Source organism: Salmo salar, chromosome ssa13, assembly GCF_905237065.1.
Source record: "Salmo salar chromosome ssa13, Ssal_v3.1, whole genome shotgun sequence".
Taxonomy (NCBI): Eukaryota; Metazoa; Chordata; class Actinopteri; order Salmoniformes; family Salmonidae; genus Salmo; species Salmo salar.
The window spans coordinates 60,440,402-60,463,512 of record NC_059454.1 but is presented as its reverse complement, the minus strand read 5'-3'; the positions used below and the strand labels follow the sequence as shown (position 1 = coordinate 60,463,512).

Below are 23,111 nucleotides of genomic sequence, written 5' to 3'. Positions count from 1 at the left end.
GAGAAAAAGTGACCAGAGAATCCAAACCTGAGCATATTTACCTTCATATTGCTTAAAATGATCCATTATTTTCAGTGCATAGGGCGTAGGGGCAAGGGGTGGATGTGGGATTGAGCCAGAGTTCACCAAGCCATAGATAAGACAATGAAAGGAGGGGGCATCCCTGTGACATAGTTAACAGGAGAATATAGGCCTAGAAGTGATGGCGCCCCTCCATCCAGCCACCCTGGTGAGAGAGCTTACAACAGCATGACTGGACTCTAACAAAGCCTGGTCTGCACAGCAGCTCTGGAGAACAGGAGTGCACACCTGGGTTCAAATACTATTCAAAACCACTTCTAATACTTTAGCTGGGCTTGATTGAGCTTCCTGACACATATGGACCCCACCCCCCACACTCCAGGCTGACTAAAGCAAACAAACTATTTTGAAAGTTTTCAAATAGTATTGAACCCAGGTTTGCGCTGGAAACTGCAGGCCCGCAGGCCCAGGCACTGGGATTAGACAGACAGCAGGCAGGCTGCGGTCAGAGTTACCATTACCAAGCCAAGCAGAGCCAGGCCAGAGAGCAGCAAGCCAAGCTCAGTCAATCCTGAACCCAGTGACCCAGGCCAGGCAGAACCAGTCAGTTTGGTAATGATGTGGTACAGAACAGTGGGTTTTTAAAACCTCCTTGACCCATGCTCATCTTTGGCCGAAAGCCCGTCTCTTTATAATGCCAATCATCATCATGGAAGGAGTTTGGGGAGGTTCCAGTTGTTGAAGTGGACATAAAATAGTGCACTGTGACTTCAAGCCTTGTCTGCTGGGAGAAGATGCAGCCTTGAGCTGATCAAAGGCTCTGGCCACAGTTAGTGCACTATACCGAATAGGGTGCCATTTGGGACGTAGCCTAGGACTGGGAGGAGGTTGTTCCCTGGGGAACCAATGCTAGTTTCCTAGGCCATGGCCCTGCTCCTCGGCTCTCTAGACCTCTGAACCCCAAACGTATTTTATCTCCCCACTGAGCCACCAAGCCATGCACTCGCTCGCCCTTTCTCTCAGCTACTGTTCGGTTTTCCCTCTCCTCTTCTCCTCAGGCCAAAGCAAAAGACAAAGTCTTTCGAAGTATGATGGTTTCCAGTTCGCCGCCACCACAGTCAACAGAAGAAGAAAACCTGCCTTTGCTGCGTCAAGCCTTTTCTCATTAGGAGAAAAGAAGGTTCTTGTACATGTAATGATTTGGTTCCCCTGCGTTTCAATGGGGACTGAGGCTAAAGCGAGCGTGCCAATTCATCATTCTCTGTCTGCCGAATGAGACTTATGCAACGGCTAATTACTTCCACTTGGCCAAGGGAGTCTCTCTCTCTCTCTCTCTCTCTCTCTCTCTCACTCTCTCTCTCACTCAAAAGGAGCACAAACACAGGGACCGAGCCATCTCGGCCTCTCTCTTCGACCATTAAGTGTTTATCGGAAACCGCGACGGCACAGTGAGCTCGTACAGACAGAGCGAGGCCGCACGGTGGACGAGAAGAGGAGGACTGCGAGCAAGAACGCAAGGCTAGCTGAGACCGACAGGCCCTGCAGCTTTTCCTTTCCACAATTTTTGGAAGATGCCATTATTTCTAAGTGCAGTCAACTCACTTATTATCTACCTTCAACCATCTATCCCTGCATCTCCCCACATTCAAAATAAATCAAGGCAACAACATGCTAATTTGTGCATCTATCCACCCATTTATCTAGTTACCCTCATCTTTTCCTCTCCTAATTTGTACCTTTTTTAATTCATTTTTATTTAAGTCCGTTAAGAACAAATTGTTATTTACAACGAAGGCCTACCGGGGAACAGTGGGTTAACTGCCTTGTTCAGGTGCAGAAAGACAGCTCGGGGATTGGATCCCTTCGGTTAGTGGCCCAACGCTCTAACCACTAGGCTATCTATCCAGCTCTACACACATCTCATCTATCCAATCCATCTTCCCACATTGTGTTTCCTGCATGACCAGGAGAGTAAAGCACTAAGGTTTGTTGATGTTTCCCTGTGACCCAGTACCTTTGGTGTGACTTCCCTACCCCCACTCTACCTCTGCCACACTCCGTGAGTCTCTGTGTGTGTGTGTGTCTCTCCGCATGAGTGTGTGTTGCGTGCACCCCAGTCTCCCATCCTCACTCTACAACCCAGTCTGTGTAGACCCCCCCCCATCTGACGAACTCCGACCAATCACTCCATGTTCCCAGAGCCTAGGAACCCTCGTTGGTGTGTGATCCTACGATCCCTGGACACTGAGCAGCACTTAAGGGCCCACTACAAACCCTTTCTCACAATGCAGCTGACCTGACCTCTAGAACACATGGTGCTGCTGTGATCTCTTCCAGTAAAACCTGTCAAATGTGTGTGGTGGGGAATGGGGCATGTGTGTGTGGTGGGGAATGGGGCGTGTGTGTGTGTGTGTGTGTGTGTGTGGGGGGGGACTCTGATTCTTCCACACACCCGTCTGTCTGTGGGAGATGATCATAGCCAAGAGCCGGGCAACGCAACATGCTGCAACGTTACACTGAAGCTAAGCATGCAGGTCTGTGTGTGTGCGTGTGTGTGTGTGTGTGTGTGTGTGTGTGTGTGTGTGTGTGTGTGTGTGTCCTCTGCAGTGTTTCCCAACGGCGGTCCTTTTAGCGTGTGATAGGGCACATTGTGTTTCCTGTATGAGCAGAATGAGAGTAAAGCACTGAGGTTTGTTGATGTTTCCCTGTGACCCGGTCCCTTTGTTGGGACTTCTCCACCCCCACTCTACCTCTGCCTCCCAACCACACACCTTTACCTATCAGAGTTGTATCAGAATAAATGAAAGCATTGAAACAGTATTATTGGTGTGTGAGGGTTCAGGGTGTGGTTTAAGTGCAGTTGTTTTTCATGGTTGCACTGCATCAGAGCAGGGAAAGCATTCAAACAGTAGGGCACTAAAAACATGGACGGAATCACAAAAATGGAATTCAACAATATTCAAAAATGTATTGAACTTAGTAGGGAATAAACTAAATTAATTGAATATTTCTTTAAAATTTGCCCAAGTCTAATCATAAGATATGAACAGAATGTGATTCCTGCAACTTTCTGAATAGGCAAACAGAATTCCCCGTGCAGCTGGAACTTCGTGTAGTCATCAGCAATGAGGCACATGAAAAATATTCTGGTAGATGGAAAGGCGTTCCCAAAAACCTTCTCAATGAAAATGTTACCAACAAAGTAGCCTATGCTTACCTTGCAGAATGATATCACGATTATTTGCATCCAGTGGCTAGGTTTTGCTTTGCAAACTCTACCATCACATGGGCGCTACAAAAACAACACTAAACAACAGCCTCTTGCTAGGTGTGCAATGGAATTCGTCTCACATTTTCCCTAGAGCTCAAAAGTAGTCTCCTGATGTGGTTTAAGCATTGTTTTTCTATTGAAATTTTAGGGGGGGATTTTGAAAGCGAAAACCTAACAGAACAGAACTCTGGAAAAACAAAATGGAGAAAACACAATGGAATCAGGTGATTTTATAGAGCCCTAAAACAGTAAACATCCTCCCTACCTGACGACGGGTTCTGGGATGGCGTCTACGCTGGCGGGAACCTGGACCCCCTTCTCCCACTCCTGTCTCCAGGGGTCAGACAGCACGTAGAAGTCATCAGGGCCCAGCTGGGCCGAGTCTGGCAGCTTCATGGCCGTGATGAAGTCCGTCCGAAACACCTGACCGGAAACACACAGACAGAAAGAGTTTCAGTCATACGGACACCATTCACAACGCAAAGCGAGAGCGTTTGAGTCAAATGATTATGATAACAATCATTTGCATCTGTATAACAGTTTGAATTTGAGAAAACATGACAGGTTTCAGGCTAAACATTGCAACCTAAACATTACCATCACGCAGGCTGGTAATGGTAACATCATTTGGGGAACTAAGTATTGTCGAAGGGGGTGTAAAGGAGCCCAGGTGAAAGAGCCTTTACAATAGTGCTGAGTGATTCGTGTTTGAGATAGGTTCCGTTTAAAAAGAAGGAAAAAAAGGAGGAAATAAAGACAGAAAATATTTGACAGCTTTTTTAAATGGAAATTCCAAAGCCAAGAATAGTGAACATTCAATTGCCAAAACATTGAAAATATTCCATTGTCTCGGTCAGGTTCACATTGGGTAGACATCAATAGATACATTGGAAATGACTATGAAATAAAATATTTCTGTGAATATTACTTTTTATTTGATTACTTTATTATTTTTCATCATTGCATCTCTGCTCAGTCAGTAGCAGCCAGCCAGCAAGACCATCTAACGTTATCTATGTGCTCCCCATACTGTTCTGTCTTTAGTCATCCTATTTAGCTAGGCTAGCCTGCCTAAGTATGCTGCAGAGCTGTCTAAAATCATTTTACTAGTTCTTCAAAGTAGATAAGGCATACTTTCAAACCTCCTCTAGCTCTCTCCTCATTGTGTTGTGTACATTCCTCTTTCATGCGGTCTGCATGTGACCTAACGTAGCAGACCTAAGTTTGTCTGGCTCGGACAAGAACAGGTGCAATGGATTATTGTCATTGTAGTTAATTATCACGTTTCTGCACTGAAGGTTGAATACTTGCTTAATGAAAATTACATCGGCCTTCAAACCAGTATCCCACATAGTTCTTGACTTAATTTCTCTCATGAATGATTCAATTTCACTCTAGAGAGAAACGGCACATTGGCCTCACCAAAAAAAACCGAACTAAATAGAATTGAAGTAACTGAATCCATATCGGTCAATTAGTTGTTTAATACAACAACAAAAAAGTGAATCACTCAGCACTACTTTACAACTAACGCTATAAAGAACACCTGACAGAAGACAGCGAGAGAAACGGGGTTTCACTCAAATTGACACATGGAAAAACACAACAGAAAGAGTTTCAGTCACTGTCAAATTATCACCATACCAATAACTTCCATCGGTATAGCAGTTCTCAAACTCAAAAAGCATCGTCAACAGGGAATCGCCATTGTAAGTGTGTCACTGGGTGCATCCAAATGGCACCCTATTCTCTTTATAGTGCACTACTTTTGACCAGGGCCCTATGGGTAGTGCACTATAAAAGGGAATAGGGTGTCATTTGGGGAAAAAGCTTCACTTTGTAAGAAAAGGGCAGTCCTTTAGACTGATATTGTAAGCACAAAACGAGCCAATGTCACATGGCAATCACTGTTGTACTGTTGCAGGTGGCAGTGGTGTTGATATCCGGTAGCCCAGGTCAAATAACCGCTACAACTGACGCTACACAGTCTTTGTGTATGCAAAGCCTGCATAAAACGGGCGATTTCAATTTCAACATCCGACGAAAGGCCACCGGCAGACCAACAACTTTGTCAGATTTCATAGGAAATTAAAAAGAAAAGAAAGAGCTGGGCTTCAGGATGCTCTGTGCCTCAGAGCCCAGGGTGAGGCGAGGGGCTTTGTCCCAAATGGCACCTTATTCCCTTTATAGTGCACTACCCATTGGGACCCTGGTAAAAAGTAGTGCACTACAAAAGAGAATAGGGTCCCATTTGGGATGAGCCCAGAGAGTCTCAACCCTGTGGCCTGGCGGGGGCCTGCGGAGCAACACTGATGTGATCAGTCCCATAAGAAGCACTGATCCCCAAACCTACACCAACCTTCCTCAAGGACATAAGGCACGGGCCCACCATGCCATGCAGAGCATTATCCAACCAGGCTGGCAGATCAGCTTTGACACCCACTTCATTATACACGTTATCATTCCTTAAGAAGCCCCTGCTTATCCCCTGCTTTATTAGCTAGCTGCCTGTACCTATCCCTTCCTACATCCTTCTCTCCCTCCATCATCCCTCCCTCTCTCCGTTACCCTCCATTCCTCTGCTGATGCTCTCACTAGCACACGCATGGATATAACCAAGGACTCCTAGTGCGGTTTTTTCTTCTTACTTCAGAAACAGGGGGAGGGATACTGGGAGTTGATAAACAGAGAGAGGGAGGATAAGTGTCTCAGAGCGGGAGCGAGAGAGTTGAAAAGACAGCTGAAAGAGAGACTGGAGAAAGCTAAATGAAGAGGAAGGGAGTAGAGATAGAGAGGGAGTAATGGTTAGGTCACAGGGGAGTTGACCTTTATGACCGGAGGGCAGGAAGGATAGATTTCTCTGGATGAGTCCCAAATGGCACCCTATTCCCTTTTCAGCGCACTGCTTTTGATCGGGGCCCACAGGGCTCTAGTCAAAGGTAGTGCACTATAGGGGGAAAAGGTGCCATTTGGGCCGCAATCCTTTATCTAGAAGAGCTCTTTCTCTTCCTGGGATTAATGTGGAGAAGCTGAGAAAGCGAACGCAGCAGCCCCAGTAAGTGCTAGGCTGTATATGAAAAGGCCATATGTAAAAACCCAGGTGGACAGCCGGGTGAAAGTCGCCTTGGTCGACCAGGGTGTCTGCCAGCGCAAATAAATAATGCAATGTAGCGAGTGTGTATGAGACAGTGCGTGTGGGATGGAGAGTGTGTGTGTGTGTGGGACGGAAAGTGTGTGTGTGGGACAGAGAGAGCAAAGAGAAAGTGTGTGTGTGTCTCAGACAGTGAGCCGAGGCCAAGATGAACCATCCTCCTCCCCTTCAGCAGAGCAGAACTGGGGGAGGACAGTCCGGATGATCTCCTGTTTGCTCTCCAACACCCAGCAGCAGAGCAGAGGGTGTGTCAGTGATTCATTTTTACTGCCGTGTTTATACAACCCAACCACAGCTAATTAATGTCAGGGAAACAGAATTACAAGGTCCCTGCTTTTAATGTCCACTCCTCTCTCTCCCTCTCTCTCTCTCCCTCCCCCTTTACCCATCCATCTCTCATTTCACCCCACCCCTCGCTCGCTCCCCCTCTGCCCCACATCTCTACTTCCACCCCCGTCTCCCTTTATTCCCCTTTCCTTCCCTTTCTTATATCAAACAGTGTGTTGTGGAAATCAAATAAAATGTTATTGGTCACATACACGTGATTAGCAGATGTTATTGAGGGTGTAGCGAAATGCTTGTGCTTCTAGCTCCGACAGTGCAGTAATACCTAACAAGTAGTATCGAACAAAGTACACAACATATACCCAACACACACAAAATCTAAGTAAGGAATGAATTAAGACTACATACATATGGACGAGCGATGTCGGAGCGGAACGGACTAAGAAACAGTAGAATAGTATAGAATACAGTATACACATAGGAGATGGTGTATGTGTGTTTAGTGCTGAGGATGAGCGACTCCCTGGCAGGGGCTTGTCAAGCGGGTATGATAATGATGACAGGAGGACAGTGTCATTCCCAGCACCCGTCCTGTACACAGCAGTAACGGTCAGGGATAGGGGAGCTCAATGACCTACAGCTACTTACGTCAGCATCATCAGGTAAAGAAACACACACTGTAGCTGAGTAAGGATGTAAACCCAGGATGGATAGGAGTTATGTTTTGTAGCGAGCAGGGTTCTCATTACCTCCAATCTAGTGCTTAAGTGATGACATGGGGAAGGAGGGGATGACAGGCCGAGAGGGATTACAAATCACACACACACACACACACACACACACACACACACACACAGAGAGAGAGAGAGAGGGAGAGATCTGCAGAGCAGAACACTGTTCACCTCAGTAATGTAAATCTGCCTCACCGCAACAGGAATGTGTGCAGGTTTGACTGACTCACCTGGTCTCGCTCACCTTTATAATCACCTACCTTGTGTAGAGGATAGTGACGGTATGGAAATGGGAACGTGGTAGATGTGAGTTGAGGATAGTGACGGTATGGAAATGGGAACGTGGTAGATGTGTGTTGAGGATAGTGACGGTATGGAAATGGGAACGTGGCTAAATGCACATCTGACCAAACCGCACCAAGACGGAGGGTTGTGTCCCCAATGGCACCCTATGTGATGCACTACTGTTATAGCCTGGTCCCATATCTATTTGTGCTTTTGCCTACTCCATAGTCATTGTCAAGCCAAACCCTTTTTTTTGCATGATAAAGTCCATAAGGAGTTGTCAAGAGAGCAGATTAGCATTCAGCATTGTGGTAAAAGAATAAGTACAATATATATATATATATATATATATATATATATATATATATAAATAATGAATCGGACCAGTGCCATAGACTTATACAGTAATTATGACAACTTCCAGACGACGGCCTCCAAACCTATCTTGCAGCATGAACTGAATCTAGTACAGAAAACATAAGCTACAGCTAGCTAGCACTGCAGTGCATACAATGTGGTGAGTAGTAGGCTCAAGAGAAAGATAATAGTTGAACAGTTTTGAACAAATTGATTTCTTTAAAAATGAAGGTGAAGTAAGAGAGCGAGAAAGAGGTAGCTACATATATTTAGTTGTATATTTAGCTATCGAATGCAACTAGCTAGTTTAGCCTACTTAAAACAGCTGGCTCAAACTGGGAGGGACACTATGTTAGCTAGCTGGCTAAGGCTATCCAACACCAACTCTTCCAAGTCAAGCTAAGCTTGCAGATATATTAATTTATTGCCACCGGGGCCCGCCGGTGTAACTGCTAAACTGCTTGCTGACTGTACACTGTACTGCATGATTGTAATGGGTTTACAAACTCATTCATTTTAGTAGCTATGTCTGCTATGACATTAGTGAATATGGTGGCAACGATGTAGGCTGTGTATGTAGCAGTTAGCGGATATGAAATGAAGGTTTGGCTTGGAAAAGTTTTTCACCTGGTCACAGACAGCTGATGTGTTGTGCACTGAAGTCCACAAGCGAAGGGAAAAGGTGAGAGGAGGAGAGCGTGTAGATGCGAGAAGGAATTATACAACAAGCAAAATGATCATGCTATGAAAGTGAACTGTGTTTGCGTGTGATCAGGGGTGTATTCATTCTGCCGATTGTGTTAAAGTGTTTCTTAAAAACAGAAGCAAACGGAACAGGGATAAACATACTTTTGTAAATATAGTGCATGTGGACACCCCTTCAAATTAGTGGATTTGGCTATTTCAGCCACACCCATTGCTGACAGGTGTATAAAATAGAGCATACAGCCATGCAATCTCCATAGACAAACATTGGCAGTAAAATGAACTTACTGAAGAGCTCAGTGACATTCAACGATGCACCAGCATAGGATGCCACCTTTCCAACAAGTCAGTTTATAAAATGTCTGCGCTATTAGAGCTGCCCTGGTCAACTGTAAGTGCTGTTATTGTGAAGTAGAAACGTCTTGGAACAACAATGGCTCAGCCTCGAAGTGGTAGGCCACACAAGCTCACAGAGCGGGACCGCCGAGTGCTGAAGCGCGTTGTGTGTAAAAATCGTCTCTCCTCAGTTGCAACACTCACTACAGGAGTTCCAAACTGCCACTGGAAGCAACGTCAACACAAGAATTGTTAGTTGGGAGCTTCACGAAATGGGTTTCCATGGCAGAGCAGCCAAGCCTAAGATCACAATGCACAATGCCAAGCGTCGGCTGGAGTGGTGTAAAGCTTGCCGCCATTGGACTCTGGAGCAGTGGAAACGCGTTCTCTGGAGTGATGAATCACGTTTCACCATCTGACAGTCCGATGGACAAATCTGGGTTTGGTAAATGCCAGGAGAACGCTACCTGCCCCAATGCATAGTGCCTGCTGTAAAGTTTGGTGGAGGACAAATAATGGTCTGGGCTAACCCCTTAGTTCCAGTAAAAGGACAATTTAACGCTACAGCATACAATGACATTCGAGACGATTCTGTGCTTCCAACTTTGTGGAAACAGTTTGGGGAAGACCCTTCCCTGTTACAGCATGACAATGCCCTCGGGCACAAAGCGAGGTCCATACAGAAATGGTTTGTCGAGATCGGTGTGTAAGAACTTGACTGGCCTGCATAGAGCTCTGACCTCAACCCCATTGGGATGAATTGGAACGCCGACTGCGAGCCAGGCCTAAATCGCCCAGCATCAGTGCCCGACCTCACTAATGCTCTTGTGGTTGAATGGAAGCATGTCCCCGCAGCAATGGGCCAACATCTAGTGGAAAGCCTTCCCAGGAGAGTGGAGGCTGTTATAGCAGCAAAAGGGAGACCAACTCCATATTAATGCCCATGATTTTGGAAGGATACATTGGACAAGCAGGTGTCCACATACTGAATTTGTCCAATAGAAACTCTCATTTTCAACTGTTGGACTAATGATTACACCCTAGATCAATTATACTGAAGAATAAAATAAACTCAACATACAATTTCAAAGATTTGACTGAGTTACAGTTACAGAAATCAGTCAATTTAAATAAATTCATTAGGCCCAAATCTATGGATTTCAAATACCTGGGAAGGTATAGGCCCAACCACCTGGGAGCCAGGCCCAGCCAATCAGAATTCATTTTTTCCCCCACAAAAGGACTTTATTGCAGACACAAATACACCTCAGCACCCACCCTCCCCCTCAGACAATCCCACAGGTTTGAAGTCAGATGTGGAGGTCCTGGGCTGGCGTGGTTACATGTGGTCTGCGGTCGTGAGGCCAGTTGGATGTACTGCCAAATTCTCTAAAGTGGTGTTGGAGGCGGCTTATGGTAGAGAAATTAACATTAAATACTCTGATAACCGCTCTGTCGGACATTACTGCAGTCAGCATGCCAATTGTTTGCTCCCTCACAACAAGACATCTGTGGCATTGTGTTGTGTGATGAAACTGCACATTTTAGAGTGACCTTTTATTGTCCCCAGCACAAGGTGCACCTGTATAATGATCTTGCTGTTTAATCAGCTTCTTGATATGCCACACCTGTCAGGTGGATAGATTATATTATCTTGGCAAAGGAAAAATGCTCACTAAAAGGGATGTAAACAAATTTGTGAACAAAATTTGAGAGAAATAAGCTTTTTGTGCATACGGAAGATTTCTGGGATCTTTTATTTCAGCTCATGAAACCAAAACTTTACATGTTGCGTTTATATTTTTGTTTAGTATCGATGCAGGCAAGTGTGAAAAGCGGTATTGAATGTCACTGTTTGTCACCTTGATTACTCTAATTGTTCTCTTGACCTGTGCACCTACGTTGTAAACGTTCATTCATAGGCTAGGTTGTAGCAACCTCATGATGGGTATAGGGAACATTTGAGTATCATGTAGTAGCCTAAACGTATCGCTGTTACATTGAGCTGGGTGAATGGAATATGAATGACAGTCATCCAATATGCTGTAATTGAAGGCCGTGCTCATAAAAACAAAATCACTGTCCTGCCTTATCTTAAACGTCACCAACCGCCAATGAAAGTGATGAGCATGAAACTGCTGCTGCTACAGTGCTGCTGCTACAGTGCTGCTGCCCGCATCAAGTCTCAAGGCCATTTAGGATGAGAAAAAAAACACGACTTAAGTAGAGGGGAAAACAAACTGACAACTTCAACGGATTTAACTGAATTCTGAAAGTGTCGTACATTTCAAAAAGGCTCATGTTGACTTAAGGCTACACTACAGGAGGCTGGAGAGCGAGAGAGAGACACACACAGACAGAGAGAGAGAGACAGAGAGAGAGACAGAGAGAGACAGAGAAGACAGGCTATGTGCACACTGCCCACAAAATGAGGTGGAAACTGAGCTGCACTTCCTAACCTCCTGCCAAATGTATGACCATAGAGGCACATATTTCCCTCAGATTACACAAATCCACAAAGAATTAAAAAACAAACCCAATTGTGATCAACTCCCATATCTACTGGGTGAAATACCAGTGTGCCATCACAACAGCAAGATGTGTGACCTGTTGCCACAAGAAAAGGGCAAACAGTGAAGAACAAACACCATTGTAAATACAACCCATATTTATGCTTATTTTCCCTTTTGCACTTCAACTATTTGCACATCGTTACAACACTGTATGACATGACATTTGAAATGTCTTTATTCTTTTGGAACTTCTGTGAGTGTAATGTTCAATGTACATTTTTATTGTTTATTTCACTTTTGTTTATTATCTACTTCACTTACTTTGGCAATGTTAACATATGTTCCCCATGCCAAAAAAGCCCTTGAATTGAGTGAGTGAGCGAGAAACAACAAATTAGCACTAGGAGCCATGACTACCTCCTTCAGCGTCATGACAGATGTCCGCAAGCAGAGAGGCGGCTAATTTTAGCGCCCGCGTGGCTTTAATGATTGGTGTTTTTGACGGTCTGGAGGAGTTTTTTTTTGTGGGGGGGGGGCTCGCCATTTACACTCACCGCATTAGCCTAGTGAATCACGGCCCAGTGAGAGAGAGGACCAGCAGGGAGAGGCACAGCAGGGGTCATGAACCACACTGGAGATGAATTTAACACCTCCCCAACCAACCAACCACCCACACACACCCCCCCTTTCCTCTGTCCCCCACAGACACACTTCAAGAGCGTTCCTCCATCCCCCATCTCTCAGCTGAATCCAGACAGGTCTGTCAACAAGGTTGGTCACCTCCACCTCCACACCAATCTTGCAGTCTCAATGCCAAACTCTACACCAGTCTAAACCAGGCTGGCACAATGCTGCTGCCCTCTGCCAACACACACCAGACTGGCCGACTACAGACAGAAACCTGCTTCCCAAATGGTCAACGTGTAGTGCAAAACATTTGACCAGGGCCGATAGTGCTCTACTTTTGATCAAAGCCCTATATAGAGAATACTTTGCCATTTGGGACGCATCCAATGGGGTCCAAACCATGAGCGGCTGGCCACTACTCCCTAGCCGACTCAGGCCAAACGACACAGCAGCATCTCCACAGACCACATCAGCACCAGGCATCTCCCCTCTCCTTACTGGAACTACACATAAAGCCATTACTTCGAGACCAAGAGAGATCATGAATTGGATGGTTGTGGACGAGGCTCCGTGTTTAGGGAGGGATTGTAGGCTGTCCCATTGCAGAGCAGCCAAAGCCCAGAATAAAAATGGGTTGGACTCAAATTATGTCTGGGCGAAATATCAAATTCATTTGATTAATTCAAGTGTATGTTTTAGCACGAGGTTCTAAATTGCTATAAATCGCAAGAATCAAGATTTATATATATATATATTTGTTTAGGGTCATTCTACGTCTTTTTGGTCTCCTTCACCCCTTCTGTCCTGTATGCACCTTCCCACTCGCACAGACACCAAGCCCCTCACCGTGCCACTCACAACAACGACAAAAGATAACTGCTTGTTGTTGAGGAATTAGTTGAGACTTGCTATTTGCATTTGAGGTTTGGGCCAACAGAAAAAAAGAAAGAAAAAATATCAAAAAAATATATTAAATATTATTTATTTTTTTTATTAGAAAAACATCGGTCATATGTGAAGTTATTTGGATTTTTACAAATTATCTTTGAACGACAGGGTTCTGAAAAAGGGACGTTTATTTTCTTACTGAGTTTATTTTTGATAAAAATCATTAGTGGTTCTTACGGTTGTGGAAGGCTTATATTTAGCCTAGGTATAATTTTACATGGAGTGTATTGAACTTTAATTGTGCAACAAAACTTATTTAGTAAAAGTAATAAAGTTTGGAGAAAGAAAAATCGAGATATGATTTTTAGGCCATATCACCCAGCCCCAACTCAAATGGCAGCAAATGTCTTGAATGGATGCTCCCATAGATGATCCATATAGGCCTATACCATGTCAATATAAATAGCCCATCGCTGCAGTTCACTGTCTAGTCCAACCCTTCCTGAAACAATTCCACATCCACACAAAAACCAGTGTTGTCACGATACCAGAACTTTGACTTCAATACAGATACCAGGTTTAGTATGGCAATACTGAATACCAAAACGATACATGCTGGTAAATATACTGGTAAATCTCTAGTCTATTAATACACTGGGTAAATCAAGATGTAGCCTAAGCCAAATATAGGTGAATGCATATTCCATAGGAATATTGAGTTATTGAGCTTGTTTTGGCTCATGTCATGGGGCTACAGACATTCCCTTCCATTTGGAACCTAGTTTATTGTACTGATCAACAACATTTCCATAGAATAAACATATTGTATAAAAAAAAGCGCTGTCTCTTTAAGACCAATGACATTCTCACACACACACACACACTTCGGTGCTCGAGCCAAGATGATCTTGACTGGGAGAGACGTGAGGCAGGGGAGATGAAATGAATGAATAATATTTTTGGTGGCAAATAGGGTTGCACATTTTGGGGAATATTCAGAGGTGGAAACTTTCCGTGGGAATTAACTGAAATATGCAAATTAATATTAATACCATTTAAATGTTTTTTTGCAGTGGATATATTTACCATATCATATAGAACCAGAAACATAAACCTTTTACCATATCATAAGCAGACATAATTGCAAATGCTTAAATCCTTCCAATAGAAAAAAATAAATACAAACTGTTACGAATTGAACTTTAATTAAATGAGTTGACTCTTCACATGGGATGATTTCACTGAACAACAAAAGAAAGGGAATATTAAATGATCCATCGCATTACCCAAAAACGGTTTCAACATGCATCTGTAAAATGATAGTCTGGAAACTAAAGCTTTGGTTGTCTTTCGCGCAGGCTTCCATGTCTTCTCCCTGGACCTCCTCAATGTCCACCTCTTGAACGTCAGACTCTGAGGCCTCATCTTCACTGTCACTTTCCAACCTTGAGGATGGCTCGTTGTCAGGTTCAAAAATCCTCAAATTTGCCTGGATAGCCACCAATTTTTCAACCCTTGTACTGGTCAGCCTGTTGCGTGCTTTGGTGTGTGTGTTCTCAAACAAGGACCAGTTGCGCTCTGAGGCGGCTGATGTTGGTGGGATTTGAAGGATGATGGAGACAACGGGGAAAGATCCTTAGATACACAAAGTCCCTTCCACCAGGTGGCTGATGAGATACAGTGGGGGGAGAAAGTATTTGATCCCCTGCTGATTTTGTACGTTTGCCCACTGACAAAGAAAGGATCAGTCTATAATTTTAATGGTAGGTTTATTTGAACAGTGAGAGAGAATAACAACAAAAGAATCCAGAAAAATGCATGCCAGAAATGTTATAAATTCATTTGCATTTTAATGACGGAAATAAGTATTTGACCCCCTCTCAATCAGAAAGATTTCTGGCTCCCAGGTGTCTTTTATACAGGTAACGATCTGAGATTAGGAGCACACTCCTAAAGGGAGTGCTCCTAACCGCAGCTTGTTACCTGTAAAAAAAAACACACCTGTCCACAGAAGCAATCAATCAATCAGATTCCAAACTCTCCACCATGGCCAAGACCAAAGAGCTCTCCAAGGATGTCAGGGACAAGATTGTAGACCTACACAAGGCTGGAATGGGCTACAAGACCATCGCCAAGCAGCTTGGTGAGAAGGTGACAACAGTTAGTGTGATTATTCGCAAATGGAAGAAACACAAAAGAACTGTCAATCTCCCTCTGCCTGGGGCTCCATGCAAGATCTCACCTCGTGGAGTTGCAATGATCATGAGAACGGTGAGGAATCAGCCCAGAATTACACAGGAGGATCTTGTCAATGATCTCAAGGCAGCAGGGACCATAGTCACCAAGAAAACAATTGGTAACACACTACGCCGTGAAGGACTGAAATCCTGCAGCGCCCGCAAGGTCCCCCTGCTCAAGAATACATATACATGCCCGTCTGAAGTTTCCCAATAAACATCTGAATGACTCAGAGGACAACTGTGTGAAAGTGTTGTGGTAAGATGAGACCAAAATGGAGCTCTTTGACATCAACTCAACTCGCCGTGTTTGGAGGAGGAGGAATGCTGCCTATGACTCCAAGAACACCATCTCCACAGTCAAACATGGAGGTGGAAACATTATGCTTTGGGGGTGTTTTTCTGCTAAGGGAACAGGACAACTTCACCGCATCAAAGGGACGATGGACGAGGCCATGTACTGTCAAATCTTGGGTGAGAACATCCTTCCCTCAGCCAGGGCATTGAAAATGAGTCGTGGATGGGTATTCCAGCATGACAATAACCCAAAACACACGGCCAAGGCAACAAAGGAGTGGCTCAAGAAGAAGCACATTAAGGTCCTGGAGTGGCCTAGCCAGTCTCCAGACCTTAATCCCATAGAAAATCTGTGGAGGGAGCTGAAGGTTCGAGTTACCAAACGTCAGCCTCGAAACCTTAACGACTTGGAGAAGATCTGCAAAGAGGAGTGGGACAAAATCCCTCCTGAGGTGTGCAAACCCGGTGGCCAACTACAAGAAACGTCTGACCTCTGTGATTGCCAACAAGGGTTTTGCCACCAAGTACTAAGTCATGTTTTGCAGAGGGGTCAAATACATATTTCCCTCATTAAAATGCAAATCATTTTATAACATTTTTGACATGCGTTTTTCTGGCTTTTTTGTTTGTTTTTTGGTTGTCTCTAACTGTTCAAATAAACCTATTAAAATTATAGACTGATCATTTCTTTGTAAGTGGGCAAACGTACAAAATCAGCAGGGGATCAAATACTTTTCCCCCCCACTGTATGTTGGCACGACTGCCATATTGCATCTCCATCCCAAAGCCCTTGCTTGGAAGTGTACTTCGCCAGACTGCCAAGAACCTTGCCCTCATCCAGGCCAAGGTGACGAGACACAGTAGTGATGAAACCATAGGCCTTGTTGCTCTTACCAGCATACTTTGGGTCCAACATGTACGCTGCAGCGTATATGAGCTTCAGATAGAAGTCATCACGCATTTTGATGTACTTCAGAACTGCAGTTTCCTCTGCTTGGAGCAACAGTGAAGTGGGCAGGGCAGTACGGATTTCTTCTCTTACATCTGCAAGCAGAGTCTGAACATCAGATCGGATGGCATTGTCTCCCTCAATCTGTGCAATGGCTACAGCTATAGGTTTCAGGAGTTTCAGGCTGCTTACCACTCTCTCCCAAAATACATCCTCCAGGAGGATCCTCTTGATGGTGCGGTCCATAGCGGCAGACTGTGATATGGCCATTTCTTGGAGAGACTCCTTCCCCTCCAGGAGACTGTCAAACATGATGACAACACCACCCCAATGGGTGTTACTGGGCAGCTTCAATGTTGTGCTCTTATTCGTCTCACTTTGCTTGGTGAGGTAGATTGCTGCTATAACTTGATGACCCTTCACATACCGAACCATTTCCTTGGCTCTCTTGCAGAATGTATAATTTGTTTTCAGTGCCATGATGTCCTTGAGGAGCATATTCAAAGCATGAGCAGCACAGCCAATGGGTGTGATGTGAGGGTTGGACTCCTCCACTAAACCAAACAGCCTTCATGTCGCAGCATTGTCTGTCACCAGTGCAAATACCTTCTGTGGTCCAAGGTCATTGATGACTGCCTTCAGCTCATCTGCAATGTAGAGACTAGTGTGTCTGTTGTCCATTGTGTCTGTGCTCTTGTAGAATACTGGTCGAGGGGTGATGTAGTTAATTATTCCTTGCCCACAAACATTCAACCACCCATCAGAGATGATTGCAATACAGTCTGCTTTCTCTATGATTTTCTTGACCTCCACTTGAACTCCGCATCCAGCAAATTAGTAGCTAAAGCATGTCTGGTTGGAGGGGTGTATGCTGGGCGAAGAACATTCAGAAATATCGGAATATCACCCTGCCTGTGAGCATCAGAGGTGAACCAGTCACATACACAGCAAGACAGGAAAGACATTCATCAGCATTTCCTCCATTGATTAAAAAAAGAAGTTCTGATTCCAGGAGGACCATGAGCTGTTGCTATCGGTAAGGTGTCTGATTCATCCTTTTTCACCTTGAATAGAAGTAGAGGGACTTTTGTCAGAGGTTGCTTGTTGTGAGCGCTGAGGGAACTTTATGCATTTGGCCAGATGATTCTGCATCTTTCTTGCATTCTTCACATATGATTTGGCACAGTATTTGCAAACGTACACAGCTTTTCCCTTCTACGTTAGCTCCAGTGAAATGTCTCCACACATCAGATAGTGCCCGTGGCATTTCCTGTAAAGATTAGGAGAAAAAAAAAAATATATATTTTTTTTAAAAGAGTAAAAACAATTCCATGTACAGATAAATAGTGAAGCTGTTAGATTAAACAACTCCTTTGTAAGATAAATGTTTTAAAATTAAATATGTATGGAAACAGGTAAATGAACACTCCTCAGTTAGCAGGCTCAAGCCAGCTAAACCCACATGGTAGCAAAAACTACTAGCAGAATTAAATTGTTAACAAGTTAGAAATTATTTAAACACATTTTGCTGTAGTCTACTATTTACTTGTTAACAAAAAATAATGTATGTCATATAATATATATTCACCCAACCCAATACTGTAATCAAAACTTACCAGAAAGCATGTAGTCCTTGGCTCAGACAGTGTAGTAGTGCTCTATAGCATCTCATTAGTGTGCAAGATCTTGAGAATCAGCTGCACATGTGATTGAAGAGTGCACTGCACATGTGATGGAAGAATGCATTGTGCATGCAGAGGCTTGCAATTCTGTTGAATTGGGGATAGTTTAACCAAAATATGCCACAAGACCTAGAATTGCCTTGTGTGTATCCCACAAAAAAAAGGTTAACTGTTATAAGCTAACTTTGATGAATTTAAGCAAAATTCCCCAAATTCCAGGGCTCAACTAGCCATGCAAAATCTCCGGACAAATTCCAGAAATTTACCGGCAAGTTTCCGACCCTTTGCAACTCCAGTAACAATCAACTTTGAAAAGGTAAGTGAATTGATGTAAGCTTCAGCTGTAAGCTATTAAGGAAACCTGGACGCTATCAGTATCTTCTTGCAAAAGCGTTCTAGCCTGTAATGGACATTGTTGCCATTATGAATTACTCAAGTGTGTTAACTTCTGTGCAGCATAAGTGGTGATGCAGCCCAGACTCCCAGTGAGTGTACTGGTTCCTCAGAACAGGCTAGAGCTAAGAATGTGTAAGTGGGGCAGCCACGGTGCCCTCGCGCTCCAAGGGGACATCGGCTGTGCTGATAGACTTGATTCTCAAATCAGTAGACAACATTGCCTCCCGAGTGGCGCAGCAGTCTAAGGCACAGGTTCGCAGTGCTAGAAGCGTCACTACAGATCCGGGTTCGATCCAGGGCTGTGTCGCAGCCGACCGTGACACCCATGCAGCGGCGCACAATTGGCCCAGCGTTGTCCGGTTTAGGGGAGGGTTTGGCCGGCCAGGATGTCCTTGTCCCATCGCGCTCTAGCGATTCCTGTGGCGGGCCGGGCCCATGAAATATCTAGCTTTGGATGTGTCTCAATCCACCGCATCTGCCGATGTCGCACTTCCACATCTGCGGTGGAAGGTGACAGAGCTCGAGTGGTGTTTGTCTACTCACGGAAAAGTGTCCCCCACCCCTAACAGCTACACAAAGCGGTAGACAAGTAGGCCCTACGTGCACCGCACACAGCAGGGCTCCACATTCAGGTCAATTAGCCAGTGACAACTTAAAGCTACTGGCACAAATGGGGAAAAAAATAAGAAATACTGGCCCGGGTCAAGATATGACAGGAAATCAAACGATGCACGCATAATTTCAACAGCAGGTGATTCTCTCTTTCATTTGTGGGCCGAGCAAGTAGCCTAAATATGGTTCATACTGACATTGGCAAGTCAAATTCAAGGTCTTTCAAGGAATTTTCTAAGGATCTACATTTTACATTTCATTGTTGTAATAGCCTATAGAAGAAAACCAACCACCCCACCCCCCCCTCCCCTCAAATGTATGCATTATCCCTACAGGAATATATAGGCCTACACAATGGCATTATACATTGACATTCACATAATTTTTACATTCTAAAATATGTCAGAATAATGTGGGCATTGCCTGACTAATTAGACCACATTGCTCCCGACAAAAAACACACTAATGAAGTCCGTCCATTTGGTAGCTAGTCAGTCTCGCCATTTGAGACGTTGAAGCGTTACTGAGGGTTTACTGCATCATGTTTTAAAACAAGAAAAAGCGACACGTGTTCTCTTTGCAATGGAACACTAACCATATAAAACCCTGTTAACAAAAATAAATGTTTTGAATTCGTTACCTTCCTGTAATCAACTGATTTAAAATATAAATTGACCTCAACTCTGGAAGCCCCACATGCCTCCATGCCTCAGAGCAGGCAGCATACCCAGCCCCCCAGCTCCCCCTCCCTGGCCATTCCAGAGACGATTAGGGCCCTGCCGCTCCAGAGCAGCGGTTGAGAGTTGATCCTCAGTCGCTGGACACATCTGACCTTATCACGGAGCCGCAGGCCCAGGCACCAGGGCCGTCTTGGCGTCAGTACCCAACAGAGGAAGAGGCCAGGGCCAGGAGCCTCCACTACACATGGCCGGCAAAACCAGCATTTGATCATGTCATATAGAACCAGAGAGAGCGAGACAGCGGAGAAAAAAAGTGAGAGAAAATAAAATTCCCTCTTTCCCAAGACAAACTCCAACTGGGAAGCTTCACTGCCTGATGTTCTTCCAATAACTTTCCTTCTGTGTGTAAACCACAGCAAGCTCTTGGACATGGAACAGAGTATATGCCGGGGCAGGGAGACAGTCAGTCAGAAAAGAAGGGACTGCTGGGACAGCATGTTCGCCGGGTTGGGTTGCTGTGTGCGCGCTGAACCGTCCCTGAGATCAGGAGAGTCCGTCTTTTCCCGTTCCCAAGGTGAGGTTATTCTCTCTGTAGAGGCAGGGAGGATTTCCTCTGGCTCACTGGATAACCCCTGGCTCAGGGTGGATGTGATGTGTGTGTGCGCGCGAGTGAGCTGAGAGATCAGCTAGGCTATAGCTATATCCTTTACAGAACCACAGAAGAGCATGTACTGTCGTACAGAAAAGCCACAGTCACCTGTGTTTACCCTATATTCATTTAGCAGCGGCGCCCTGGCTTAATTATTATATTTTTTGCAGAGATGCGCTTTTAAAGGGATAGTGTGAGATTTTGGCAATTAAGCCCTCTTTTGACATATCCAGGAGTTATACCAATTCTGGATACCATTTTTATGTCTGCGTGCAATATGAAGGAACACTCCCTTTAAAAAAAAAGTCAGAGTGACAAGTACAAGTGTAGCAAACAGAGCGAGCAGTGGTGCAAATGAGAGCCACGAGCACACAGCCACCACTTTGCTCCTCATCTCCCTACAGTGCATCAGTTATATTTCAGATGGTGTCAACACATTTACATTTTCATGCATTTTGGAGTAGAATGTCCTTTAAAAAAAAGTAAGAGTTGACCTTCTCACATTTGTTTACAAAATAAATATGATGGGGGAGGGAGTGGGCATGTCCCCGATCCCCCAAAAGCAGTGAAAAGAAGAAAAAAATCCTGGGGGAAACACTGAACACATTCCAAAAAATATTAAGAGTTTGATTTAGTTTCGGTGTCATTTCTGTAACAATCCACTTCTGAAATGAGCCCATTTAGTCTTCTTCAGTGAATGACAGGCTTCTTCACAAATAGCTGTGAATTATGGTTGACTGAGCAAAGCTCTTCTAAATCACTTTAATTGTAAGCCTAATTCAAAGGTCACGTCCTTCAGTAACACAGTAGCCTTCCTGTATACGGCTCTTTGAGAGCACGCGCAATTCAAACAGATCCCAATCGTCAACTCTCCCACGTTCACAAGTGCATCAAAAGAAAAGAGGTACAACAAATGGGCCAATATCCCACACAACACAGCGAATGCAAATATCATCATGCGTAATATGTCGGCACTGTCTGCATTTTCTAAAATGGCATTGAAATGACCTGGTGGACGTTTATTGCCATGAGTTTTGTTCTTAAGGCAAAACTGAGCGATTTCTCTTCAGATAGGCCAGCAGCAAAGTCAAAATTGGCAATATTGTAAACATTTCTGAAAACAAACATCAGAATTTTGGTCTGAATATAAGGTTAGAGTTAAGCATTAGTGTTAGCAGTGTGGTTAAGGTTGGGTTTAAAATCAGATTTTATGACTCTGTGCCTCCAGAACAAGATTCATAAAAAATTAGCCAATTGGAAGCTGGGGATGATTAGGTATGAGAACCAGATTGGGAATTTAGCCAGGACACCGGGGTTAACGCCCTACTCTTACGATAAGTGCAATGCGATCTTTAGTGACCACAGAGAGTCAGGACTCCCGTTTAACATCCCACCTGAAGGACAGCACCCTACACAGGGCAATGTCCCCAATCACTGCCCTGGGATATTATATACTGCTCCAAAAAATAAAGGGAACACTTAAACAACACATCCTAGATCTGAATGAAATAAACAATCTTATTAAATACTTTTTTCTTTACATAGTTGAATGTGCTGACAACAAAATCACAAAAATAATCAATGGAAATCCAATTTATCAACCCATGGAGGTCTGGATTTGAAGTCACACTCAAAATTAAAGTGGAAAACCACACTACAGGCTGATCCAACTTTGATGTAATGTCCTTAAAACAAGTCAAAATGAGGCTCAGTAGTGTGTGTGGCCTCCACGTGCCTGTATGACCTCCCTACAATGCCTGGGCATGCTCCTGATGAGGTGGCGGATGGTCTCCTGAGGGATCTCCTCCCAGACCTGGACTAAAGCATCCGCCAACTCCTGGACAGTCTGTGGTGCAACGTGGCGTTGGTGGATGGAGCGAGACATGATGTCCCAGATGTGCTCAATTGGATTCAGGTCTAGGGAACGGGCGGGCCAGTCCATAGCATCAATGCCTTCCTCTTGCAAGAACTGCTGACACACTCCAGCCACATGAGGTCTAGCATTGTCTTGCATTAGGAGGAACCCAGGGCCAACCGCACCAGCATATGGTCTCACAAGGGGTCTGAGGATCTCATCTCGGTACCTAATGGCAGTCAGGCTACCTCTGGCGAGCACATGGAGGGCTGTGCGGCCCCCCAAAGAAATGCCACCCCACACCATGACTGACCCACCGCCAAACCGGTCATGCTGGAGGATGTTGCAGGCAGCAGAACGTTCTCCACGGCGTCTCCAGACTCTGCACGTCTGTCACGTGCTCAGTGTGAACCTGCTTTCATCTGTGAAGAGCACAGGGCGCCAGTGGCGAATTTGCCAATCTTGGTGTTCTCTGGGAAATGCCAAACGTCCTGCACGGTGTTGGGCTGTAAGCACAACCCCCACCTGTGGACGTCGGGCCCTCATACCACCCTCATGGAGTCTGTTTCTGACCGTTTGAGCAG

At 44.7% G+C, this 23,111-nt stretch overlaps 1 protein-coding gene across 1 annotated transcript in view; it reads right to left on the bottom strand.

The window, feature by feature from the left end:
- The window catches only part of LOC106567530 (protein Jade-1), a 150,722-nt gene that overhangs the window by 103,095 nt on the left and 24,516 nt on the right, over positions 1-23,111 (bottom strand). The window contains exon 5 of the mRNA XM_045693416.1: positions 3,558-3,715. Coding sequence (XP_045549372.1) covers positions 3,558-3,715 — 158 coding nt within the window. The remainder of the gene's footprint in view (positions 1-3,557; positions 3,716-23,111) is intronic.